Source organism: Etheostoma spectabile, chromosome 11 (assembly GCF_008692095.1).
Source record: "Etheostoma spectabile isolate EspeVRDwgs_2016 chromosome 11, UIUC_Espe_1.0, whole genome shotgun sequence".
NCBI classification, from domain to species: Eukaryota; Metazoa; Chordata; class Actinopteri; order Perciformes; family Percidae; genus Etheostoma; species Etheostoma spectabile.
Window position 1 is genome coordinate 9,876,934 of NC_045743.1, and position 24,536 is coordinate 9,901,469.

The 24,536-nt window shown below is 39.6% G+C and overlaps 1 protein-coding gene across 2 annotated transcripts in view; it reads left to right on the forward strand.

The window, feature by feature from the left end:
- Nucleotides 1-22,857, forward strand: part of LOC116698064 (bromodomain adjacent to zinc finger domain protein 2B) — a 47,207-nt gene extending 24,350 nt beyond the window's left edge. The window contains exons 4-39 of one of the 2 annotated variants that reach the window (XM_032529815.1): nt 2,060-2,245; nt 2,971-3,102; nt 3,278-3,471; nt 3,558-3,767; nt 4,114-4,403; nt 4,604-4,769; nt 5,393-6,008; nt 6,162-6,440; nt 7,145-7,205; nt 8,504-8,612; nt 8,807-8,908; nt 9,320-9,530; nt 10,059-10,151; nt 10,234-10,295; nt 10,584-10,649; nt 11,445-11,510; nt 12,095-12,139; nt 12,416-12,448; nt 13,529-13,594; nt 13,822-13,962; nt 14,418-14,672; nt 15,939-16,162; nt 16,558-16,632; nt 16,789-17,023; nt 17,124-17,186; nt 17,280-17,424; nt 17,532-18,190; nt 18,365-18,641; nt 18,796-18,951; nt 19,129-19,283; nt 19,455-19,660; nt 19,908-20,043; nt 20,541-20,687; nt 20,838-21,127; nt 21,370-21,513; nt 21,641-22,857. In XM_032529815.1, coding sequence (XP_032385706.1) covers nt 2,060-2,245; nt 2,971-3,102; nt 3,278-3,471; nt 3,558-3,767; nt 4,114-4,403; nt 4,604-4,769; nt 5,393-6,008; nt 6,162-6,440; nt 7,145-7,205; nt 8,504-8,612; nt 8,807-8,908; nt 9,320-9,530; nt 10,059-10,151; nt 10,234-10,295; nt 10,584-10,649; nt 11,445-11,510; nt 12,095-12,139; nt 12,416-12,448; nt 13,529-13,594; nt 13,822-13,962; nt 14,418-14,672; nt 15,939-16,162; nt 16,558-16,632; nt 16,789-17,023; nt 17,124-17,186; nt 17,280-17,424; nt 17,532-18,190; nt 18,365-18,641; nt 18,796-18,951; nt 19,129-19,283; nt 19,455-19,660; nt 19,908-20,043; nt 20,541-20,687; nt 20,838-21,127; nt 21,370-21,513; nt 21,641-21,788 — 6,443 coding nt within the window. In that variant the 3' untranslated portion in view covers nt 21,789-22,857. The remainder of the gene's footprint in view (nt 1-2,059; nt 2,246-2,970; nt 3,103-3,277; nt 3,472-3,557; nt 3,768-4,113; nt 4,404-4,603; nt 4,770-5,392; nt 6,009-6,161; nt 6,441-7,144; nt 7,206-8,503; nt 8,613-8,806; nt 8,909-9,319; nt 9,531-10,058; nt 10,152-10,233; nt 10,296-10,583; nt 10,650-11,444; nt 11,511-12,094; nt 12,140-12,415; nt 12,449-13,528; nt 13,595-13,821; nt 13,963-14,417; nt 14,673-15,938; nt 16,163-16,557; nt 16,633-16,788; nt 17,024-17,123; nt 17,187-17,279; nt 17,425-17,531; nt 18,191-18,364; nt 18,642-18,795; nt 18,952-19,128; nt 19,284-19,454; nt 19,661-19,907; nt 20,044-20,540; nt 20,688-20,837; nt 21,128-21,369; nt 21,514-21,640) is intronic. The other variant, XM_032529816.1, reaches the window with a different exon arrangement.
- The last annotated feature ends 1,679 nt before the right edge of the window (nt 22,858-24,536 follow it).

Here is a 24,536-nt window from a genome sequence, read left to right on the forward strand (position 1 = left end):
GCAGTGCTTCAAACAACATCAATAGCCGAAAACAAAACCGCTTTAAATTTACAAGTTATTAATAAATGTAATGAATGCACCATTCTGACTGACTTTATAACCATTATATATTTTATAACTAACCTTCCACACAAACTGAAATAAAGAAGAGACAAAATCCATTTGGAGGAGACGTCCAACTAAATGTGGTTGAAAACACTGAATCAAAAGTGTGCAAAAATGAGGGGGCTTAAGACACCTTCTCACGGTTTTAACATGTTACAGACAATTTTGATGGGAATGGAAAGGCTGTTGAATTAATGAATGCCCACAATTAAAAAGCTTTGTATGCCCTTGTGAATGTCTTTTGACAACCTTTAGCTCCAGTTTATCCTGTGTGATTTGACATGTCTGTCAGCCTCACAGTGTGCATGCAGCCGCCAACATCCTCTTGTTTTCTCTGAATACTAATTGTGGTCAAAGCCATTATGCATTGAGAAGCGGTGATGCAGAAGCTGTCAGATTACCCCTGACCACAAAATAATGTGCAAATTTACATACTGTGGTTTGTGATTATTTTTTTTCTTCATGATAAGATGCCCCCAAAACCATTTTTTTTTTGTCGTGCTATCACAATGAACAACACATTAGAGTCATTCTCATAAATTATTCATTTTCAGACCCCCACAACAAACGTGCACAGAAATTTCCCAGATAATTTATTTTGGACTGAACATTAAATGCTGAAAGCACATTGGCACCTCTGTAGTCACATCGCTCTTATGATTATGAAGTAAATTTAGTTCTTTTAAGAGATGTCTTATCCCCAGTGGGTAGTAGAAGAAAGATACCACACAACCAATGATGGTAACACATCTGAATAGGTTTTTACTAAAGCTTTCATACTCTTAAAAGCTTTATACTTGCTGAAACTAGGTGTAAACTAGAAATCATGTTTATGTAGCACTTATTCCACAGCCTTATTATTTCAAGGAACCCAACCCAAATCACCTTGAACAGCCAAAATTGGTGCAAATTTATGAAATTCTAAAAAAAAGCGAGCAGCCCTGTTCTGAACAGTCTGCTGTTTTAGATCCTTTAAAACCCCAAATCCCAGACACATAAAGTAATATGGGGGAGACACATGCATCATAAAGTTGTGAATAAGTAGAGTACTCAAAGTCTTTACATATTTTAGGTTTGTTAACAACAGACCCAAATGCTCTTCCAGCTTAATCTGCAAGGATTTTAATACCAGCTTCATACACTAAATCTTCATAGAATATTAGAGAGTATTATTGACTTGTGCAAACACATATAAAACTTATTGGCCAGATAGAGTCCGACACACTGTTCAGCCTGGTTATCTTTGCGTTTACACAGAACAAATCAACTGGGCTTTTCTTTTATCAGTCTCATTCCTGCACAGCTCTAGGTTCTTAATGACAATGAGGCATTAGATCTTATTAATTGGGCTGGACTGGTTTGTCTGATTAAAACACCGGAGATATTGCCCTTAGCTGTTTTTGTAGTGTTCTTTTTCCCTTCCTTTTTACTTTCAGTTTTTCATGTTCTGATTAATTTTGTGGGAATCATTATTCTTTACGTCAAACAGTTGTGATCCAGTAAATCATTTTTTGTTTTGTTTTGTTTTTTTCTTCTCATTTTCTAAATATAAGAGGGTGGACCAGACTCTGAATCATTCATGATTATCACTATCAACAGATTCTCAGATGGCCAACTCTCTTATTTGCTGAAACAATTTTGAACAGATCACCTCGATCACAGCTTTTCTTCAGTTTTACTCTACTCTTTTTTTCCTTTTTTTTAAAGAATAAAATAGTGTCTCAAGAGGTCCTGAGTGGTATCATTGTAGTAACAATTGATGAGGTTTATAATTATACCCTGGAATCTTAAATCCATTGTTGTGTACATGTACTGAGTATGTAAAAAGAATATCTGGATAGACCGTGTTTCTGGATGGACCGTGTTTCTAGATAGTGAGACTAACCGATAAATGAATATGTCAATCAATAGACTATATTTGACGCATTTTCAAACTGTCTCTGTTGTTCTCTAGGCCATCTGTTCCAGATAACTGGGGATGAACGTTTAAATATGTCTGGCAGCTCCAATGGTTTTCCTTTGGTCACCCGTCCAGCTTTTGGGCTCTACACGTCAAGTTCAGGACGCTCTGAGTTTGGAGGCCTAGGAAGCCTGGGTTTGTCTGCCTTGGCTGCTCACTCCCAGTTTGGTACGTTTCCAGGTAGGGGAGCTTAAGGTGCAACGTTTTTTATGTTTCATTAACAGAGGTGAAGAGGAAAATTGGCTTCTTGGTCGAGTTCATTGTTTTTCTGTCTGTCATGGTCATTATTTTGCGGTCTTCCTGGATTACATCTTTATCAGGACAATAGTATTCTGCATGTCTGTTTGTATTTGCCTTGTCCATGAAATGCAACCATGCAAAAGTAAGCTTTTCCTTATATTGTCAGTTGTCATCCTTTTATTCTAATTGGCAGGTAAAATTTAAAAACTCCACTGCAACAGAAATAGAAGTTTAAAATTATTTATTTTTTTACATGTCTTTATGTCAAAAATAGATAAATTCTTAATGCTATTCGATTGCATGAATTTTGGTGATATCATGACACTCAGTACAAAGTAAATGGAGGTTTTACAAATTAGTAGCTGTTTTAGAAGAAGGCTGTTCTTTAAAACTGTTTCAGCTGTGACATGTCATTAGACATGTCACTATTCTGCCAGATGACCTCTGCTTTGACTTATCAGCTTTAAAAAGATGAAGTCACAGTCAGTGGAAGGTTCTTGTTATAAATATAAAACTATATTTTGAACTGTGTGAATAGTGCTGTTGACAGGTTAGATAAAAACATGCTCTTATAACATGTTGGCAGATTGGATTCTCTGCATATCCAGATAAAGTGGCTATTTGTTCCCAACTGAACTGTACAGTATCTTGCTCCCTCACTCCAGACTGGTGGTGGCCGTCTGAGGCCCACACCAGAGGAGCAACGGCCTTTTTCCCTCCTCTTCTGGGTCTTCATCCTGTATTTGCATCAACCTTCAAAAGCCACGATCCCAATCAGTCGCAATCACGTACCTCAGGTAAAAAAAAGTGCATACATGGTGTAGTAGTTTAAAGCGAAGAGGCTCTAAAAAAAAATGTTTTGTACAACATTGAAATACTTATTGTTAACATTATGAGACGTATTTTCCTCCTAATGTAGACTTATATTGCTTGTTCTCATGAGTATCCATCTAAAGAAATGCACAATGTCAGTTTCTGTAGGCGTAACTGGAACAGTGAATGGTAGGATTGCTTCTTCTCCTACTGGGCACTTCGCTGTGAACACCAGTTCGTTTCCAACAAAAGGAAACCCAGAGAAAACTGAGGCCAATAGTAGTAAGAGTCGAAAGATCAGACAGGACCTGGGCCAACTTCAACGGGAGATCACCGAGAAAACGAAAGAAAAGGTAATACTGTTTTTTTAACAGTATTATAATACAGTGTGTTACACCCACTTCACTGTTGTTTCTGGCTCCCTTTCTCCATTATTAAGAAACCCAACAAAAGACCACTAGAGACCTCCAGCATGAGCGGCAGTCAATCTGGATCATTGTCAGATAGCTCCTCCAGTGATGGTGAGGTGAGCAGCAGTGATCCCGATGACATGGAGGAGGAGGACAATGATGAAGATGAGGATGATCAGAGCAATGCCAGTGTGGACTCTGATTCAGAAAAAGACAGTCGAGTGAAAAGGAAAGTCAACGTAAGTGTCTTTAATTAAACTTCTGTTTTTTGAGTTTAAATGTTCAGTAGCATACTCAGTTTTAAATACCAGTGGACACCTTTTTTACGTCTAACATTATTTAAAAGCTTGACAAAGATTTTCCCTTTTTTGTTTATTTTCAGAATAATGTACTAAGATGAAAATAAGTTAGTTTGTGTCTGACCAAAATGCTCTCCAAGAAGTAAATGTTAGATGGTTTGTCAAAAGCAGCCATGGTGGTGGGCGGCAGACTGGATGTATGTGCTAGCTGACAGAGCTGCCACTGTGAGGCTCTCTCAACAGGAGTTGACATGACATGCTGTCTTTTCCTCATCCTCCTACTTAGTGGCTGACACAGAAGACGTCTCAGAGTAAAAAGAAGAGACCTTGTACTGCAGATGGAAATACAACTCAAGACAGTCATTGTGACACTGTTCCTTTAACTTCGGCATACCGCTTGCAGTCCTCTTCTCATCTCACTGGCCTGTCACAAACCACAGCTTTGTTCCTCCAGAGCTCCAGGACTGCAGAGGAGGAAGGCCAGCAGCACATCAGTGTCATCCAGGCCACAGGGTTTGCAGCCGGCAACAGTCCCCAAGCAACGTCCCGCAGGGAGTCCTCTCTTCTGCCCTCCAGGTCCTCACCCAAACCCATCTCTTTCTCCAACACACCTAAACACTTACATCCTTCCACCTCACCAAAGCACTTCTCTCATTTGTCCTCACCACAGCATAGCCTTGTCGCCTCCTCTCATAGACCTCATGCTCTCTGTTTCCCTTCAAAACCCCTGTCTCTGTGTTCCTCACCCAAGCCTCTTCCCTCTCTTCTATACCCAGACCACCAACACTGTTAGCCTCACAAAAGCCTCCCCAAAACCTCCATAAATCCAAATTCCTGATGCCCTCTCTGAAGCACACCCAGCTGGTTGAGGGTATAAAGGAGAGCAGTGGAAACCTTATGGACGAAAGATTGTTACACTTGAACAGTTTTAAATTAAAACAGGTGAGTTATATTTTTTATTGACATTGCTGCATTGAAGCGGATTGTGTTTTGTTTATATTCATTTTGCCAAAGGTGCAAAAAAAAAAGGTTTTTTTTACTGGAATGAAATCGGGGCTTATATTATACTGCATGTGAGTCTGATCGCTATATGACGAGAAGTGACAATGCATTTAGCTCTATTGGGAATACTTCACAAAATTGACAAGCAATTAGCTCTGTTACGCTCTGGGATGTTTGTTATCAGAAGAGGAGAAATCTGTCTATTTAGAGGACTTTGTTATTGTCACTATTTTGAAAAGGAGGGAAACTTTAGCAGTCTGTAACAAGAGGTTTTTAATGATGGTGGTACATTAAATACAGACTTTTGATTGAGTATAACAATTGCATCAAATACAAGATGACAGCTAGAGTCGCATAATGGCACAAAGCCAAACAATTTGAAAATATCCTTTTTTTTGTTTACTGTACTGTAGTTGACAGGCTTGGGCCTGCTTATCATTGTCCCTGTCTCTTATTACACCTTAAATTCCTTCGTTCACAGCCCACAGCAATGTTATATGAGTGACAGCTTGTATAATTACTTCTTTTTTTTTCTTCTTTTTTTTTCATTTTTACTTCTGAAGCCCCACTACTCCAAAGACTCCGTGAAGCCAGCTGTATCTCTGCGACCTAAGAGCAAGAACTGGTTTAAAAGTTACAAAAATTCAGCATCCTCTTCGTCGTCGCTGACACAGCATAAACATTTGTCAGATGCGTTGAGCAGTCTGTCTCTCCCACACAGCAATGACACCAATCTGTTCCAGAACCACCACATCAATGGAGTGATCCACAGCGCAGTTCAGGATGCCCCTTTGGCCCTCATCACTAAACCACGCAGCCAGAGCAGCACCCCCAGTAGCAAGCCCCCCCTGGTAGCCACCAGCCCTCCCTATCCCATGCCCATCAACCTAACCACTGGCACTAAGGAGATGTCGGGCAGCTCTGCTTTCCCACCTAAATGTTCAGCCTCATCAGGTCTTGCTCACAGAACAATGAAGACTAACACTACTACCAAGTCTCTGCATACAGGAAAGAGCCTCTCTAAAACCAACTCATCCTATCCACCTGTAGACTCAGTCAGAGGTAGTGAGTCTGATATCCACAGCAGCAGGGACTCAGATGACTCTTTAGGAAATGACTTTGATGATGAAGACGATGAAGCCGATATTGAGGATGAAGATTCTGGCAGTAGCCTGTCAGGTTAGATTCAACAGACCTTTCTTTAATTGAACAAAAAAATGCCGTTAAAATGTTATTGCAGATATAAGGTGTTAGATGAGGTTTGGTTGTGAGAAGAATGCTAATTAGGATATCATGTTTTTTTTCCCTATGTCACGCTGGAATCCTCTGCAGAGTCGGGGAGCAATCTAGATAGCGACTCCGATGGCTCTGAGGATGATATGAAGGAGCGCGGTGAGACAGAAGCAGACAGCGATGCTGAAGGGACTCACCTGAAACTCGCTAACGTGTCCTCTTTGAATCTCTCAGCCAACTGCTCCCTACTGAACCTGAAGATCATCAAACCTCCTAGTTTACCAAGTAGCTTACTCACCCCTACCACAGTGACCAGCTCAGGGACACTGAGTAACCACAGCACCCTGTCGCCTCCCTTCAAGTTTGCCACACTTCCAGGTAACAAATCTGGGTTGGCTAAAGAGCCAAATGCATCCAGTTTCAGTTTACAGTTTAATAAGATACTTTAATTTGTGATTCAGTTTTCAAGAAAGTGTTTCACTCACTCACTCACTCACTCACTCACTCACTCACTCACTCACTCACTCACTCACTCACTCAGATAACAGAGTAGGATTATGACCAAAGTCAGCATGGTGTTTTTTGCATCATTGTTTTGATGGTCCCCAGCAGCTTTTGCTTTAATAGCCCAGGCAGATGCTTTACACATCTGATAATGGATGAGTCACGGAGCATGTTGCGCTTTTTTTTTTCCTTTTTAAAAGCAGTATTAAAATGTCATGTCACAGCAGTATGCCTTGAATTACTCTTAATGACACATTTTTAAACTTTTACATTTATATATACATTTAATATACATTTAATTTAGATGTGAATTTTACACTATCCCCACCTCTTAAACCACTAAACTGTCATGGTGGCGGTGAGCCTTCTTGCTGTACATGCTCTAATCCTGTGTTTTGCACTTCTCTCATGTGTCCAGGTCTGAATATTGTTTTCTATTTATGTTGCTGTGACCTGTCCACTGACCTGTATGGTCATTTAAGTGTAGTATTAAAGTTGCTATTTAATATATATAAAAAAAAAAACAATCCACAATAAATGGATGTGAAAATCGCTGAGTCATTTCTCCTGTTTTCTAGGATCGGGGAAGAGGAGGAGAGTAACTGATGAGAGAGTTCTGCGGTTGCCGCTTGAGGTTGGGTAAGATATTGTGCATGCACTTCACATTAAAAGAGATGCATAAAGGTTTGACTGAGGTCTGACTGTGTTCCTTTTTTCCTTACTGTTATACTCCCTGTATTATTTGGTTTCATGCAATTGGTGTTGTAGTAAAATGTCAGCTCACTGGAGGCTGATGAATGACCTTTTATAAAAGGTCATCTGTGGTCATCTTAACTTTGTGGAGCAGCCCAAGACACATGATCACTTTGTTTTTGATCAAGAAAACTTTGTGTTGACACATTCACCACAGTAAGATAAATGAATAAAAGACTAACCCACATTAAATACTGTAAATGTTATTGTAAAAAGCACCATTAGATTCCTGATTTGAGGACAGTGACGTTTTCATCAAGAGTTAAGTAGGAGTAGACCACAAAAAACATCCTTGCCTTCCTTTTAGGGACCTTAAAAACCCCAATCTTGGGCAGTAGGCAGGAAATGAAATGAGGCCCAGCACTTCAGCATCAAGGGGTTACTTGCAGCCAGCTTGAACACAGACCTGCAACATTAGCAGCTCCCTGCCCACAAACTCTGCAGTCTCGGATCAGAGCGTCTTTCATCTTCTTGGGATGTTTTTCATCAGCAAGTTCACAGGAAACAGAGGTCATAAGACAGTATATCAGCCCCTGCTCTGTTTAGGATAACAGCCTACATGTCTTGTGTGTAAGCTGCTCTCCAGCAGAGCTCATGGGAACTAAGGGGTAGCTCCAATTGGCACATGGCCATTTAGGAGTGTGATTACTTTAAGGGTCAGAGGACGACAAGGCCACACACTACACAGCTGTACATCATTTACATAGTTTATCTTCTTGTTTGCTTGCTGCTGTTAACAAAAGGATCATGTGTATTGACACTAAAACAAAAGGCTAAGGCCATGGAGGGAACTCAAAAGAGAGAAAAAATCTGTATATAGTATATTTAAATGTGTATGTGTATATGTATATGTATATGTATATATATATAATAGTATATATGTGTGTGTGTATATATATATATATATGTGTGTGTATATATATATATATATGTGTGTGTGTGTGTATATATATATATGTGTGTGTGTATATATAATATATATATATATATATATATGTGTGTGTGTGTATATATATATATATATATATATGTGTTGTGTGTGTGTGTGTATATCTATCTATCTATCTATCTATCTATCTATCTATCTATCTATCTCTCAATGATGGTTGATAACAGCCTAAAGTGGTTATGACATTGTTTTGTTCCTTGTTGTGCTATATTTAACCATTTTTTTTGTTCTTCAGCTGGAAGCGAGAGACCCGGATCAGGACTGTGGCAGGTCGTCTACAAGGAGAAGTGGCTTACTTTGCTCCATGTGGGAAGAAGCTGCGTCAGTATCCTGATGTAATGAAGGTAAATCTACAGTGTCACTTGGTATTTTATTGAATTAAATGTAAAGCCTTAAATGATTGCACATGGTCACTGCATCAGTATAGCATTAAGTCATTTCCTTCAGGTGGGAATGACGTGTGGTGATTTACCAGTTTACCAGTTTAATTACAGTTAATATGGCTTTAATTAATAATGCATTATTCTTTTATTTACAGTACTTACTCCGGAATGGAATCACCAACATCTCACGGGATAATTTCAGCTTCAGTACAAAAATTAAAGTTGGTGACTTCTATGAAGCCAGAGAGGGACCAGAGGTAAATTACTTGTTTTTGTGTTTAATATTTAGTTTCATTAAGGATGTCGACATTTATTATTAAAAAATATATTGTTTTTAATCATAGATGGAAAATAAATATATAATGGAATATAATGGATTGGTTAAAAAGAGCGATCAAACATTCAGATAAAAAAGTTCTTATTATGAAATGAAAAATGTATTTAAAAAATGTTTTAAGCATGAAAAATAGTCTGTTGTCTACATGCAGGAAATGTAAAACAAATGCATTCTGAGGTAAGCTGTGTATTCACTGCTTCAATGCAATGAGTAGTTATGCCGGTCAACATGAAAATCCACAAGTTAAAGCAATGACGAACTAATCAGTGTAGACAATTTTTGTTGCGTTTGTAGGTTTTTATCTGTCTTTCTTGTCCGTCTGATAACGCAGGGTTTGCAGTGGTTCCTGCTGGCAGAGGAGGAGATTGCTCCCAGTATCATAGCGATGGATGGGAGGCGCAGTCATTGCACACATTCTAAGCGCCAGCAGATAAGTAATGGCACTGGGGCCAGACAGTGGAATTCTCATCCTCTTAATATGGGTGAAAATAACTTCCAAGATGTCCGTGATGCAAAGCTGCTACGCAAATTGGAAGCTCAAGGTCAGTTTGCATCTTCCAGAACTGTCAGTGGCACCTGTTCAAGAGAAAATTAACCATTATTACATGTAATATATACATATTAACCAACAAATATTGGATATACATATCAGTTATTTTCTCATGTGGTTTGGTGCATTTATTAGCTAACTGGTGATAAAGTGATCACTACATTATATTTCCAGCTCAACTTCAACAGCATTCAATAGCTCTATAGAGGAGGTTAATAGCAGAACTATTTTTAACAATCTAAAATATCTGTGGGGAATGTTTTGGTGTCAATTCCTTAAAATCAAGCTGTAAAAATCTTCTTCTTAAATCTTAGAAGAGGCAGTTATATTGATGTCTCAGTAGGCTACACTGCCATTGTTGCACATAAATACAATGGCTCGTTGCAAAAACTCCCGGTACTTTCTCTGGAGGTTGTTAAGAAGGATATGGAGAATTGTAAGAGTATCTGTGGGTCACTTTTTATGTAACTTTTTAAAATGGTCTGGGATGTGTTCAGTAACCCATTTCATCATGTTTCAGAAATAGCTCGACAGGCAGCTCAGATCAAAATGATAAGGAAACTTGAGAAGCAGGCCATGGCGCAAGCAGCCAAAGAGGCAAGGAAGCAACAAGGTAAGCAGCTACTCTCCAGTCACACTCTTCTCTTATACTGCATCATAATGCTTTGCTCAAGCCTAATTTGTTTGTCTTCCAGCAATGATGGCTGCAGAGGAGAGGCGGAAAAAGAGGGAGCAGATGAAGATTCTTAAACAGCAAGTAAGGACTTTACTTTGAATGTATTGAGTCATTTTTGGTTCAAAGCTTCATAGCCATCTTCTGCTGCTCTATTCATATTCAGAGTTTGTGCGCTCCAAGTTAAAAAAAGGTTTTAAACACACAGTTGAACTGCTTTTGAGATTCTACATGAAGTTGCTATCCTTTTTAAATGCTGCACCTTCCTCATTTGCATAGACCCACTGTACTCCCCCCTTCCCCCTCTGCCACTCTATAACATGCATGACTTAAAAGTTAATTCATTTGATCTTGCCCTCATCCTTTTACCAGGAGAAGATCAAGCGCATTCAGCAAATTCGTATGGAGAAAGAACTCCGTGCACAGCACATTCTTGAGGTTTGTCCTGAAAGTTATTGCAGAAACATTCCCCAAAACACTTCCTTTCTGCTGTTGCTAAGATTTGAAAAAAACGGACAAAACAAAGGTGTTTTTATGTGTTCCCACTTTAAGTCACATCTAGTGAGTACATGTGACTAATGCCTAATTGTTTTTTTGCAAAAGTCCCAATAACAATCTCCTTAGACCGTTATTGTTCTAATACAAAATTTCATTAAGTAAGGCCCAGAGTTTACCATGACTAGGTGGAATACATATTTTGCATTCTGTCACTAATAGACCCTGTGAAGTATTTTAGCTTTTATAAATCAAATTTCAGTTGACACGCTTGGCAAGCAACTCCTAATAGGATTTAGTTGTGGCTATAATTACTGATAGAAATGTTGCTTAATTTATTCTCACTGCCTGCTGGTGTTTCATAATAACTGTAGCCATTTTGTCTTTCAGTGTTATTGGGAGGAAATAATCATGTTAATGCTCCAGATTTCAATATGTTAGATGTGACATTATCAGTGAGCCACTGGCACTATTTCGCTTTTCTGCGAAATATTTTCCAATGAAGGCATTAACAGATTTAAAGAAAAACATATATTTATATTTTTAGTTTTACCAAACTAGATTTGTATTTTATACATTTGAGATAGTTGTTCTAGTCCTTTTGTTGTTTTCACTTAATGATTTTTGTGATCGGATTTTCATTAATCCGAGTTTGCTGCCTCAAGCAAATGTTGTATGTGGTATATGTAAGGTATGTGTTTTACATTTGTCTGTCTATTGCTTCTATTGCATGTGCAGGTAAAAAGAAAGAAAAAAGAGGAGGCAGCAAGTGCCAAAATATTGGAGGCTGAGAAGCGAAACAAGGTGAAATGAACAAATTGATTGTAAACGAGATTGTGAACTGTTGCTTCGAAAACATAAGACAGCCGGCTTCCTTGTTAAGCTGCTACAAATATTAGGGGTGCACGATTCAGAAAATGTCATGATTCGAATCGATATTGATTTTCAATTTAAAATCGATTCAGAGTATGTACATGTAGTTACTTTCCCCATGTGATAGTAAGAACACCATTACAGCACAACAAAAATATGAATTTTGGAACTCTCTGAATTGATTTTGAAGCTGTAAAGCTTGAATCAATTCATAAATGTGAATCTATTTTTTTTTTTGCACACCCCTAACAAACATCCTTCATGCCCCTGACTCCCAGTGTTTTGCCCCTGCTTGGCTGCAGTTAAATGTTTTTGCTCCATTGGGCTGCTTGTCAGTGCAAAATAGATTTTCCTTGCTTTGGTTAATCCCTGTGATAAAAGAGGTTAGATCGTCTCCTTGCGTTTTACATGGATCTATTAAAGATTTTAAAAAATGAAGTCTAGAGGCCTGGAACTTTGTAAATATGTGTGTACATGTTTTAGTTTCAAATTGACTTCATCTTTTTTTCTAAAAGGAGAAGGAGATACGAAGACTGCAAGCTGTCATACTGAAGCACCAGGTCGGTATTTGTATTATTATTAGCCATGACCACCTTATACCACATTATACCACATCCATTCTTACTCTTTGTTTAAACTAAATGCCTTGGAGACGGTCTCTAACTATTGATCATTTTTGGTAGCCTAATGGAATTATTTTGCACAATCTATCCTGTCAAATTATGCTTTAGGGTTCTGTGTATTTTTTTATTTGACCTTACCGGTTTTATTTTTCTTGCTTTGATTTTCTTCTGTGATTTTCTATTTCTTAATACTTTGCCAACTCTTTCTACCAGGAGTTGGAGAGGCATAGACTAGATATGGTATGGGTATGTTTTTTTCTGTACATTTAAAAACATATTGTGAACGTGTTGTGATCAATGGTTGCCATCATTGCAATGCCTGAAGAGTAGCATTGGCTGCAGTCATACTACATCCTTCTGCATGGCTTTTCAGAACAGTGCACTGCATATGTCAGCGCTATTTGTCTCTCAAAGAAAACACATCCATTATCTGGCCCATAGGATCAAAAACACCTAACTCCACGGAAAATATAACCAGATGCAAAACATTTTAATGGAATGAAAAGCCTGAAAGAACACCAACTACCTATTACATTGTTTTTAGTTTGAATTTGATTAAATATAGGTGCTCAAAATCCTTTTGCTCTAAAGCGGTTTTTGAGCCAACTTTCTCATTCATTCTAATACCTGAGAAAAATCAATATGTAGTTTGTATTCTTGACAGTGATTTACACCACTGGGTTAATGCAAACTAAATTCTTGTTTTTTGTCATTTGAGATTTAAATGTTCTATCATTGTTGTTAATTTGCATCAATATTCTCACTAAATATATCTTAACTGTAAGGGAGGCAATAATAGCATAGACAGACTCCATAGTTTAGCTTTCACAGTAAATAAAGAGTTAAAATGTAATAATTTAAATTGGAGATAGTTTCAAACAACATCAGTTGATTATAAATGATTTGCTTTGCTTGTCCCTGAGACACTTAATATTTGCTGCTTATAGTTCTAAACCTCTTGGTCTGTACCTTTCAGTCTGTCTTCTTGCCGACATGCTCAGATTAATAATGGCTGTTTGTTTCTAACTTTAAGCTTATACTTTATGTGTGTGCTTCATTACATGCATGTAGCTTTTTCGTTAATCATTGTGTTCCATGTGATTGAACTGTTGTGTTTTTTTTCTTTACACTTTAACTACGGTCCAATGGGCAACATTTTGTCTGATGACAAATGGTGATCTGTGTTTCTTCTTCTACTGTGCATATCAGGGGGTTCATACTGTGTAATGCGTATATGTATGCACACAGTTTACATATGAACCATTTTTTTCCTCAAGTAGTTTTAACTAATAATGATTTAAAAACTGTGTGTCTATGCTTTGCCAGGAGAGGGAAAGGCGCAGGCAACACATGATGCTCATTAAGGCTGTGGAGGCCCGTAAGAAGGCAGAGGTGGGTAACGCCTGCTCTGATCATATACCCTTGTTACCCTTGTTTCTAGTCATTACCACTCCTGGGTCCTGCTACACTGTTTTTTTTCCTTAATATTCTTTCTTTTTCTATTCAATTTTTTTTTGATGATTCAAGACTGTGGTAATTGAGGTCATCGTTTGTGTTTTCCACCCTCTGTAATTCTGAGTAGTCTACAGCAGTGTCAATAATACTTCTCTTGGCTATAGGTAAAAGAGCGTCTGAAAAAAGAGAAGAAGGATGAGAAACGGTTAAACAAGGAGAGGAAACTGGAGCTCAGAAGACTGGAGTTGGAAAAAGCAAAGGAGCTGAAGAAACCAAATGAAGACATGTGTTTAGTAGATCATAAGGTATACACTGTGGTGCTGCTAGCAGATGAAAATGAGAGCCAATGTATTTCCTTTTTGTATCTGTAGAGTAGATGGAAAAGGTTGTATTTTTGACCAGCACAGGGATTTCATTGACATGAAAATCAATCGGTATAATCACTGTGGGAGCTTTAGGCATGAAGATAAAAAATACTTTTGAATTTTTATGTTTTCATTGTTTTACTATCAGATCTACCAAAATAGATGTCAGTGTAATATTACTGAAAGCATCTGAAATTGATTAAAAAATAAAGCAGGTGTAGGTCAAAATACTGCCACCAAGTGGCTACTGATACAATAACCAGTGTTATTGATCAGATACTTTAATCTGATCCTAAGATTTCTTCAACAGGATTTCACAGACAAACTAGTATGAAGCAAGTCACATCTGTACTTTAAGAAATGCTGAAAAAAAATAATGGTTTTATTCCCTCCAGCCACTTCCAGAGTGGTCCCGGATCCCTGGTCTGGTCTTACCAGGAAGTACCTTCTCTGACTGCCTGATGGTGTTGCAGTTTCTGCACAGTTTTGGAAAGGTCCTGAGGTTAGATATAAATCCCAATATGGTCAACCTAAGTGACCTTCAAGAGGGCTTGCTCAACACTGGGGACAGTTTGGGCAAGGTGCAGGACCTGCTGGTGAGCATGCTGTCCGCAGCTGTGTGTGATCCTGGGATACCTGCAGGTCACAAGGTGAGAATTGTTGAATTGTAAATGGTTCCTGTACTGTAATTTACATGTGCATGTTCACATACAAACATACAAAAAAACACACCTGCTACTGTGTGCACAGAAAATGTATTGATTCGGACGTAACTATTGAACAAAAATCACTTTTCACCCAGAACACACATGCTACAATTGATTTAGAATTGTCCTCAGGCACTGTGCAGCTAAATGAAGAGTGTGTTTAGGAGGGTATTAGTGTTTAAGCTGTTGCACATATATAGTACATTTGAAACCACAATTTTCATACATTCCACAAAGCCATTTGTCCATGCTGTGTGCTGTAGGGTATACTTGGGTATTTACATTACAATGCATTATTACATATCTTCCTATTAAGAGGCTGTCATAGGCTGTGTCAAGATTTTTTGAGATGTGCGTACAAGGAAAAAAACATATCAAGACTGTCAACTAAAACATGACACATCCCTGGAGTCACTTAAGCACTTGACCTTGCACACTTAACCTAAAGGAGAATTCCGGTCGATTCTGACATGTAGCTCTATTGTTTGTAAATTTGGAGTGCTGTCAGTAGAGAGAAAAACGAAAAAAAATCGGTGCTGCCTACACCGTGTTATTCTCCTGCTAGCGTAAGCACCCAACAGGCTTAAACAGGGCAAGTTTTAAACGTGTTTTTAGCCTCTAAAGATGTTCAAAATGTCAGTAAAAGTGCCTACTCATGGGGCAGCCTCTAGCTTACCCAGTAAGAGCGTGCATGTAGGCTGAGTCCTTTGCAGCGGCCCGGGTTTGAGTCCGACCTGTGGCCCATTGCCGTGTTTCATCCCCCATCTTCCTCCCACCTCTCCTGTCTATCCACTGTCACTATCTAATAAAGGGAAAAAAATGAAAGTAAAATGCCTACCCATGTGCAGTGATTCTTTCCGAGTGAACACAGTAAATGTGACTGCTCTAGATGTGAAAGAAATGCATGAAAGGGTTGGGTGCTAACGCTAGCAGGAGGGTAAAACGGTGTAGGTAGCACCGAATGTTTTTGTTTTTCTCGCTACTGACAGCACTCCAGATTTACAGACAACAGAGCTACAGGTTGGAATCAATGGGAATTCTCCTTTAACAAAGAGATCTTTGTTCAAAAGGACAGTTTTTTAATCCCATTGCACTTTTTTGGGCTATACCCTTCACTCATGCCATGCTCTGTATCACAGTAAATGAAAAGATATTCTGGTTTTAACTTCGTTGCTTAGTTGTTACCACTAAACTTTTTTTTTCTCTCAGAATAAGACCGCCTTGGGGGACCACCTGACTAATGTGGGGATCAACCGAGACAACGTGTCTGAGATCCTGCATATCTACATGGAGGGTCACTGTGAGCAGACAGAGCTAGCTGCTCTGGCCCTCAGCCTCAAGACCAAGGCGTTTCAGGCCCACAGCCCATCACAGAAGGCCTCCATGCTGGCATTCCTGGTTAATGAACTTTGCTGCAGTAAGGCTGTGATCAGGTATTAATCCTGCCTCCTGTTGACAGTCATCTTTGAAAAAATAAATAAATATAAAATAATACAGTTGTGTAGGGCAGTAATGTTAATGAACTAAACTACCATTAAATCCTGGTCATTCTAAGTCTGTATTACAAAGTGTTCCTTATGTACTAGAAGCAAGCAAGTTAATCTCTGCCTAAGAGTGGAAAGTATTGGCTTTTTTATATTTATGAATAACGTAAGTACCAAAAGGAATCAGACCTATCATGGTTTGATGGACAGTTCACAATGTTGCATCAAACTATGTGCCATAAATCTTTCAGTAGAACTGGAAACACTTTGAAACACTTCTGGTGCACACTGCAAAAAAACATGGTGCTCTTCTTGTACAAAAACGTTGTCTGATACTTCTGCAGTGAGATCGACAAAAACATAGATCACATAACCAACCTGAGGAAGGATAAGTGGGTTGTCGAAGGAAAACTTCGCAAGTAAGTATATGCATCATCTAAGTCGTTATTGGAAGACTCTGTGCTTACACTTAAACATTTTCTGAATGAGATGGCAAACAATCTAGGTTTCTCAACTATTCTGCATTTTACATGAACGTGCAGGCTACAACCTGACTGTCCTTTTTATCTTTAAAGACTCAGGAGCATTCATGCCAAGAAAACGGGGAAGAGAGACAGCAGTGTAGGGGGAGAAAACAGACACAGCTTTGCCATCCCCACTGCCAGAAACAAATGCAAGAGGAAAGAAGGGGACAGTGAGGAGGAAGAGGACGAAGATGACGACAGTGAAGACCAAGGAGACGACGACGACGATGATGAAGAAGAATCTGGGGGAAAGAAGGGAAAGAAAGCAGAGATGTGTGAGGAGGAGGTTAGTGGCATCCATGATTCTTTTATTGTAGCCAGCGTATTAAATCAGTGTTTGTTAAGTCGGTCCACTGGCCTCACACTAATGACTCCTTTTCATCTAGGAAGACAGTGTACACTCAGCCAGCATGGAAGAGCTAGAGAAACAGATTGAGAAAACATTCAAGGTAAATAAAACCCTATGAGAGTTTTTTTCTCTCAGATTCAGCTCATCAATGAATACCTCATGGTTCAACCTGCTATATTCTCTGTCTCTTTAGCAACAGAGTCAGATAAGACAGAAGTTGTCTGACTCATCTCACTCACTGCGCTCTATGACGATTGGACAGGACCGCTACAAGAGACGTTATTGGGTCCTACCGCAGTGTAGTGGCATCTTTGTTGAAGGCATGGAGAGCTGTGAAGGTACAGACCAAAAATTATAACTCAGATATTGTTCACTTTTGTCTTTGTTAACCATGTACAGGACAGAAACTTGTGGTGCACTTTGCCTGACCTTTCATGTTACTCAGGTTATGAAGAGGTGGAGAAAGAGAAGAAAAGACAGAGGACTGACCAGGTGCTCAGGGTAAAAGAAGAGCAGCAGGAAGAGCTGGAGAAGCCAACGGTGTCCAGTCCAGCGCAGAGCACAGACAGCGATACAACCACACCAGAGGGCCAGCAGGACAAAGACAGCCTCAATCTCTTTCTCCAGAAACCCGGCTCTTTCTCTAAGCTCAGCAAACTCCTTGAAGTAGCCAAAATGGCTCAAGATTCAGACATCAATTCTCACAACAGTCTTTCTGCTAAAGTCCCTACCACTGCATCTTATTCCTCATATCCAACCTCTCACACAGTCACTACCCAGCAGGGACTGATGGATAAAACAGATACTTTAGTGCCGTCTCTGCTCAGAAGTAGTCCCTGGATAACCTGCAGCCCTGACTCTGTCATACATGACAACCAGCTTTCCAAGATACTAAAGGAAAAGAGCAACCAGTGGTTTAGCCTCTTGCCTCGCTCTCCTTGTGACGAGTCTTCGTTTACCTCCGGCTCCAGCCCTCCAGCCGCCTCCTCTCCGCCTCAGACCGTCAGCACTAAATCCCCCTTCTCCCTCTCCCCTAATCCCCTAGTCACAGCCAGTTCTGGTGCTCCTGCTGGGATCAGTAACATGCAGCCGTCTGTCCTTCAGGTTGTTAGATAACAAAAATCTCAGTCACAATTATTCCAGATCATATTGTGCTTTTTTTAAAAACACAAGTTAGACACCTTTAGGTGGTACCACTGTTTTGCCTCATATTTGTTTATATGCATGTGGAAGTAGCGTCTGATCATAATTTAAAGTGTGTGTGTATTGTCCCCTCAGCAAGTAAAGTCTGGCATTCATCAAAGCAGACTGACACAGTGCGACGTGTCCAACGCAGCAAGTCCCAGCCTGCCCTTCTCTGGTGCTTCTCTATCCCCCATGTTGGATCTAGCCTCCCAGCATGCAGAGGGTAATGGCAACATGGTCTTCTTCCTGGCAAATAACAACTCTGTCAACAAGAGTGAGACCCCAGAGCCCCTGAGTGACAAGCACGATTGTGCGTCATTCCCTGCTGTCAAGACCCAGGATTACCCTAGTCCTCAGCCTATCCCCGAGGGTAAGGATGGCTTACTGCCAGTACGCAATAAGTCAAACATGCTGGACTAAAGATATTCACTGCCCAGAAAGACTGTCACTCAGTTATGCAACTTCTCTATGTTGGTAAAAATTTATAAATTGTGTGACAAACGTTTTTGCATGTGTGTTGGCAGAGATGTTGTGTGGCTGGTGGAGGGTGGCACACATGGAGGAACTGCACAGTCTGGTCAAGGCCCTTCATAGCCGAGGCATCAGAGAGAAGGCCTTGCAGAAACAGATCCAAAAACATTTGGAGTATACGACCCAGCTCTGTGCCAACAGCAAAGATGGTTGGTCCACATTTGCACTGCTTTTTATGTCAAGTCAACAAACATGCAGTGATATGAAATGCTGTAATTTGACTTTTTGTAATGCTGATGATGATTTGTTTGCTTAACATTCAGTATAATGCGTTTGCTTTCAGTAGACAGTAGTTTATAATTTTTTTCATGCATCTGTGGTGGCAGCGATTGATGTGGCAGAGCTGGAGAAGCGGCAGGTGAGTGAGGAGATGGTGGACAGTTGGTGTGTTGAGGAGAAGGCCATGGAGGTGGATATCAGCCTGCTGCAGCAAGTCGAGGGTCTGGAGAGAAAAGTTGTCTCTGCTCGCCTGCAAGTCAAGGTACAGGCTACTCTTTCATGTTTGTGCAGCTCATATAGATAATGAGCCACTGTTTTTATCCACATTAATTTTCATGAATAATTATCTAATATATGCTTGTCCTTGTCCCATGTCCTCACTTTGTCTTGATGTTACTTACTGTGTCATTAAATAAGATGATGTCTACCTCAGGGTTGGATGCATCCTGAGCCCCAGTCAGAGAGGGAGGATCTGGTGTATCATGAGCACAAGCTCTTATCTTCCCCTGTTCCAGAAAAGAAAGCACAGAGAGAAACCAACCAGGATGAACATCCCGGCACCGTAGTGCGGCGGCCTGACAATCCCCTTGATATAGCTGTCATCAGGCTGGCGGAGCTGGAGAGAAACATCGAGCGAAGGTAAATGGAGAGAAAAGATTGTCTTTGAGTACAACCTTTCAGATCCGGCTGGATAATGTCACTGTACGTGCTCCTGCACCATTGTTCATCCCACACTCATTCTGGAGATTCTTAACCTCACAGTATGCTGCTTCTTAAACAGGAGAAGCTTGTTAATGGTTTTTATCATTCAGTGAAATAATGTTGCAGACTGTATATGTGGTTGCTGTACAGTGATGCTGCAGTCTCACTTTCTTTGACCTCAAAGCAGAGAGGAAGAGGTGGCACCGGGGATGAAGTTGTGGCGCAAAGCCCTCGGGGAAGTCCGCAGCTCAGCTCAGCTGTCGCTCTGCATTCAGCAGCTGCAGAAATCCATCGCCTGGGAGCGATCCATCATGAAAGTGGTTAGTGGCACTCTCTCTTTCTTTTAAGCACATATTTGTTTATATTGTTTCATCATAAATAAATGTAAGCACCAATTTTTATTTCTCACTTAAGATGTCTCTCTTTGTGGAGATTGATCTTTAAGGCTACACAGCTTCTCATTCCATTTCACAAAATATTAAATATAAAACTACTGTATAAATGATTGGTTTATTGAATTTATTTAATAGAAAGTACATAAGCCTATTGAAAGCAATCAAAGAAATAATAATAAATTTGCACTGCTTGTGTTTCTTAAAGCGGGGTTGTTTTTAGGCTAGAGGTGACAAGAAACGAATAGTGTGTTAGCATCAAAATATAATACATCATTACCAGGCAACAGCCATATCAAACAATAGCACAAACAGTAACAAATCATCATCATTCAACATGTCTGACCACAAAGAATGACATAAATCACTAGCTTTCATAGTGATGTATCTTTAAATTCATGACTACACATATTTGGTGGTTCTAGCACTGCCAGCTCTGTCAAAAGGGGGACAATGAAGAACTGCTCTTACTCTGTGATGGCTGCGACAAAGGCTGCCACACTTACTGCCAGAAACCCAAGATCACTACAGTGCCTGACGGCGACTGGTTTTGTCCCACTTGTGTTGCGAAGGTACACCAGCATGTGTTTATTCCACTATTACAGTAGATCAAATTGTCAAGTGATAACATAGCTGTATCACATGTACACATCCAATGAATTGATTTGAATGTTATGTTTTGTGTGTCTCTTCACCATTCTCCTGTGTGTTCTGTCATTCAGGAGAGTGGTCAATCCCCTCGGAGTAGGAAGCAACTGAGCCAAACAGCTGGAGGAGGGAAAAAAGGCAGTGAGGTAAAACGAAACAGTAAGCCATCTGTGGTGGGAGAGCTCATCAAAGAGGAGGCTGCCAGCAGCAACAGCGTGCCAAAGAAGGGTACCAAGGAGTTCAAAAAGAGAAAAGGAGACGACAGCCCACCCAGCTCCCAGGCCGGCCATGAGAGCCCCGTCTCCTGTGTGAAAAAAGCCAAAACAGCCAAAGACAACAACACAAATGGGCTGGCAACGTGCCGGTAAACACATACTTCCTGCATGCATAGCAGAATTTCCTTTTAGTTCTTTTCATTGTAAAAACATTCATTTTTAGATGAGCTCCTTGAATACAAGACAATCTTCCTCATGCAAAAATCAAAACATCCATTTTATCATGTAATTTCATATCACATTATCTAACGACGTTTAAAAACCTTTCCCCTAACTGGTGAAATGAAAACGAAATGATCTGAAATTCTATCTTTTCCCTTCTTCTCTCCAGAGTACTGCTGGCCGAGCTGGAGGCCCATCAGGACGCTTGGCCCTTTCTCATGCCCGTCAACCAGAAGGCCGTCCCAGGATACAGGAAGGTTATCAAGAAGCCCATGGACTTCTCCACCATCAGAGAAAAGCTCACCAACAACCAGTATGTGTGCTACTGTCACAGTGTTGGTTTATAAGTAGAAATGTTTCTCTCTCTCTATGTATTTACTAATTTTCCATTTCTGTTTTGGGTGCTGCATATGAATAAAAACCTTTTCTAACAATTACAGGTACTTGAATTTGGAAACTTTCATCGTTGACGTGAACCAGGTTTTTGATAACTGCGAAACGTTTAACGAAGATGATTCTGAAATTGGACAAGCCGGCCACAGCATGAGAAGATTTTTTGACAAGCGATGGACTGAGCTGCTGGAGTAAACAAATACAGTTTGGACTTTCTACGCTACTCTCAACATATCAAACTTCATCTTTGGTGTTGGAGGCCTTCTCTTCACCTGAGACACTAAATCAGCAAATAAGTTATAATAACACAGCAATGTAAAACAACAAATTCTCCTGTTGACAAAACACACTTGTTGAATATCTTAAAGTGCAATACCGTTGTCTGTATCAAAATGCACTGACTCCTGGACATAATATTTTATTTGGGAATGAAATATTTCCACATTAGATAGGCCCTTGGCGTTTTTATCATCAGTACTTTAGCTTAGTGTATACATGTGTATTTATTTTCTCAAGTATTTATGTCAGTCTTTTCTAAGAAAAAGCAGGACATGGCACTCAGCTTTAAAAAAAAAATCTAAAGATTTATGGACTTTTGAACAAGCCAATCAAAAAAAATTGTTTACAGTTTTTGGGCTGTACTACTGTTAATCTGCGAGGTAATTGTGTAAAGGTGTTATCACTGTCACTATTTACAAATCTAATTTCTAGCATGTATAGAGTGTATGTACAGTGCACTGTTGTTAAAATATTGTTAATGCATAAGGATGATTGTAGCACTTCATGTCTTATATTGTACTCTGCCTGTGCTGAATATCCACTCAAAACATGTGGTCTCCTCAGTATTGTAGTGCCTGACCTCTGACCTCTAAACAGTGTATGGAGAAGTGTGTTGTTTTTTCTATTTTCAGTTTGTCCTGCACAATATACTGTAGGAAACCCTTACACAAAATGTAACAAATACACAGAGCTCCTCCTTTGAAAAGAATTGATGTGGTGCAAATAGTGTTTCATCTCCAAGCATTTCCTTTAGCCAGTCTTGTCAGACATCCTGTGGACAGACGTGAAACCTGCACTGGGCTTTAATCCAGCTGGGAGTCAGACAGTCACGGTCCACCAGAGACATCTCAAGACAGCTGAAGTCAGGAGACTTGAAGTAACTGTATTTTTTATGAATATTGTGAAATGAGTAGCGACTTTTGTGGGAATATTATTTTTGAATAGTGGGTGTGTGGCACAGATTAAAATAAACCTGTTTTTCAAATTAACACTGTTAGGCCCTCACTATCTTTCCTATTTATTCAGAGTAAGTAAAATCTTTAATTATAATTGCCTTGCAATTTTTTAAGCATGGATTTAATTTGAAACATTTTGATTTGGTTGACATTGGTTTAATGCTTAACTGAAATAGTTAATGCATTGATTTTATTTAGTGCCAATAATGGAATGTTACAAAGTACATTTACAACAAATAAAATATTATTGAAAAAAAACTACCCAACATAGTAAAATAGGTCAAATTAGTTACACATCGACCAGCTACAACATAAAATGCTGCTTCCACTTCAATTAGTCAAAAATTAATATCCAATAATATAAATATAACACTGAAAAGAGCCATTCTCGATTATGAGTACCCTACTTTGAATTTATGTGATAACATTAAGTGTTGTTTGTAATTGTCAGACTTTTACTAAAGAAATATTTGTACATTGTATTGAAATTGTAGTTTAAAAGAAATGGACTGTGACCATTCTGCATCTCATAATAGCTCACATGATGTGCGAGATAAAAAAGAAAAAAAAGAAAGAGAAAAAAGCCGGAAGAGGAAATACTTGATGAGAGAAGCTTTCGACACATAAGAAGCAACAGTTTGTGTTGATGTTTGTATTTTTGCTGTTTTACCATCAGGTCGCTCCACTCTTTCGGTTCACAGGCTGATATTTGGGCGTTTGCGCCACCTTGTGAGCGAACTGCTCACCATACATCTCTAACAAAATGGTGTCAGTAGTTTGCACTCGCCGACCTGCTCCGTTGATAAAAGTCTCCGTGTTTACAACACAGCACACTTCTCGGAGCTTCCTTTTTCTCCTCTCTCGGCCCACAGCTACGGGGTTCACTGCTGCTTCAGCTCGTGTGGCAGCTACCTGCTCAGCTGCTCCACCCACGGGTCCACCACCGCGTGGGGCTAACGGACAGGTGAGGTGTCCGCTCCGAGTGGGCGCGGTTGCACCAGACTCCTCCCAGCAGCTGGCAGGGGCCTGCGATGGCACCGTGGCCCCCTGTGACCTCCGCTCCAGGACATTACGCAGGTGCAGTGTGATCCGGTGTCAATCACGTCAACAGTTATATTATATCATCTAACGGTATGAAGCTATCAAGGGCCAGTTTGCTGCCTAGTTGCAGCCTTAAAGGGACATTTTAAAGGGCCCATATCATGCTCAATTTCAGGTTCATACTTGTGTTTTGGGTTTCTACTAGAACATGTTTACATGCTTTAATGTTCAGAAAACACATTATTTTTCTTATACTGTCTGTTTAAATACACAGTACCTGTACCTCAGTCTGAAACACTCTGTTTTAGTGCCCCCCTTCACAGTCTGCTCTTATTGGTTAGGCACTGTTTTTCAATATTGGCTATTTGCATTTTTCTTCAGAATAAGCGTTTTGATCTTTTCATAGTATTTATATAGCACCTCAACCTGTTTTCTAATCACACAGACATGGAAATCTCACTTTTTACAATATGGGAACTTTAAAGCTCCTTACTTACATATTTCTTCATAAGAAGAGTTGGGCAAGTACCTTTTAAAAAGTAATTAGTTACAGTTACTTGTTACTTGTTAATGGTTGTTCTTGATAATCTTTTAGTGCATAAAATGCCACTTATAACTTCTCTGAGTCCATTGTGTTATCTGACCACAATCCGTTTACTATAACATA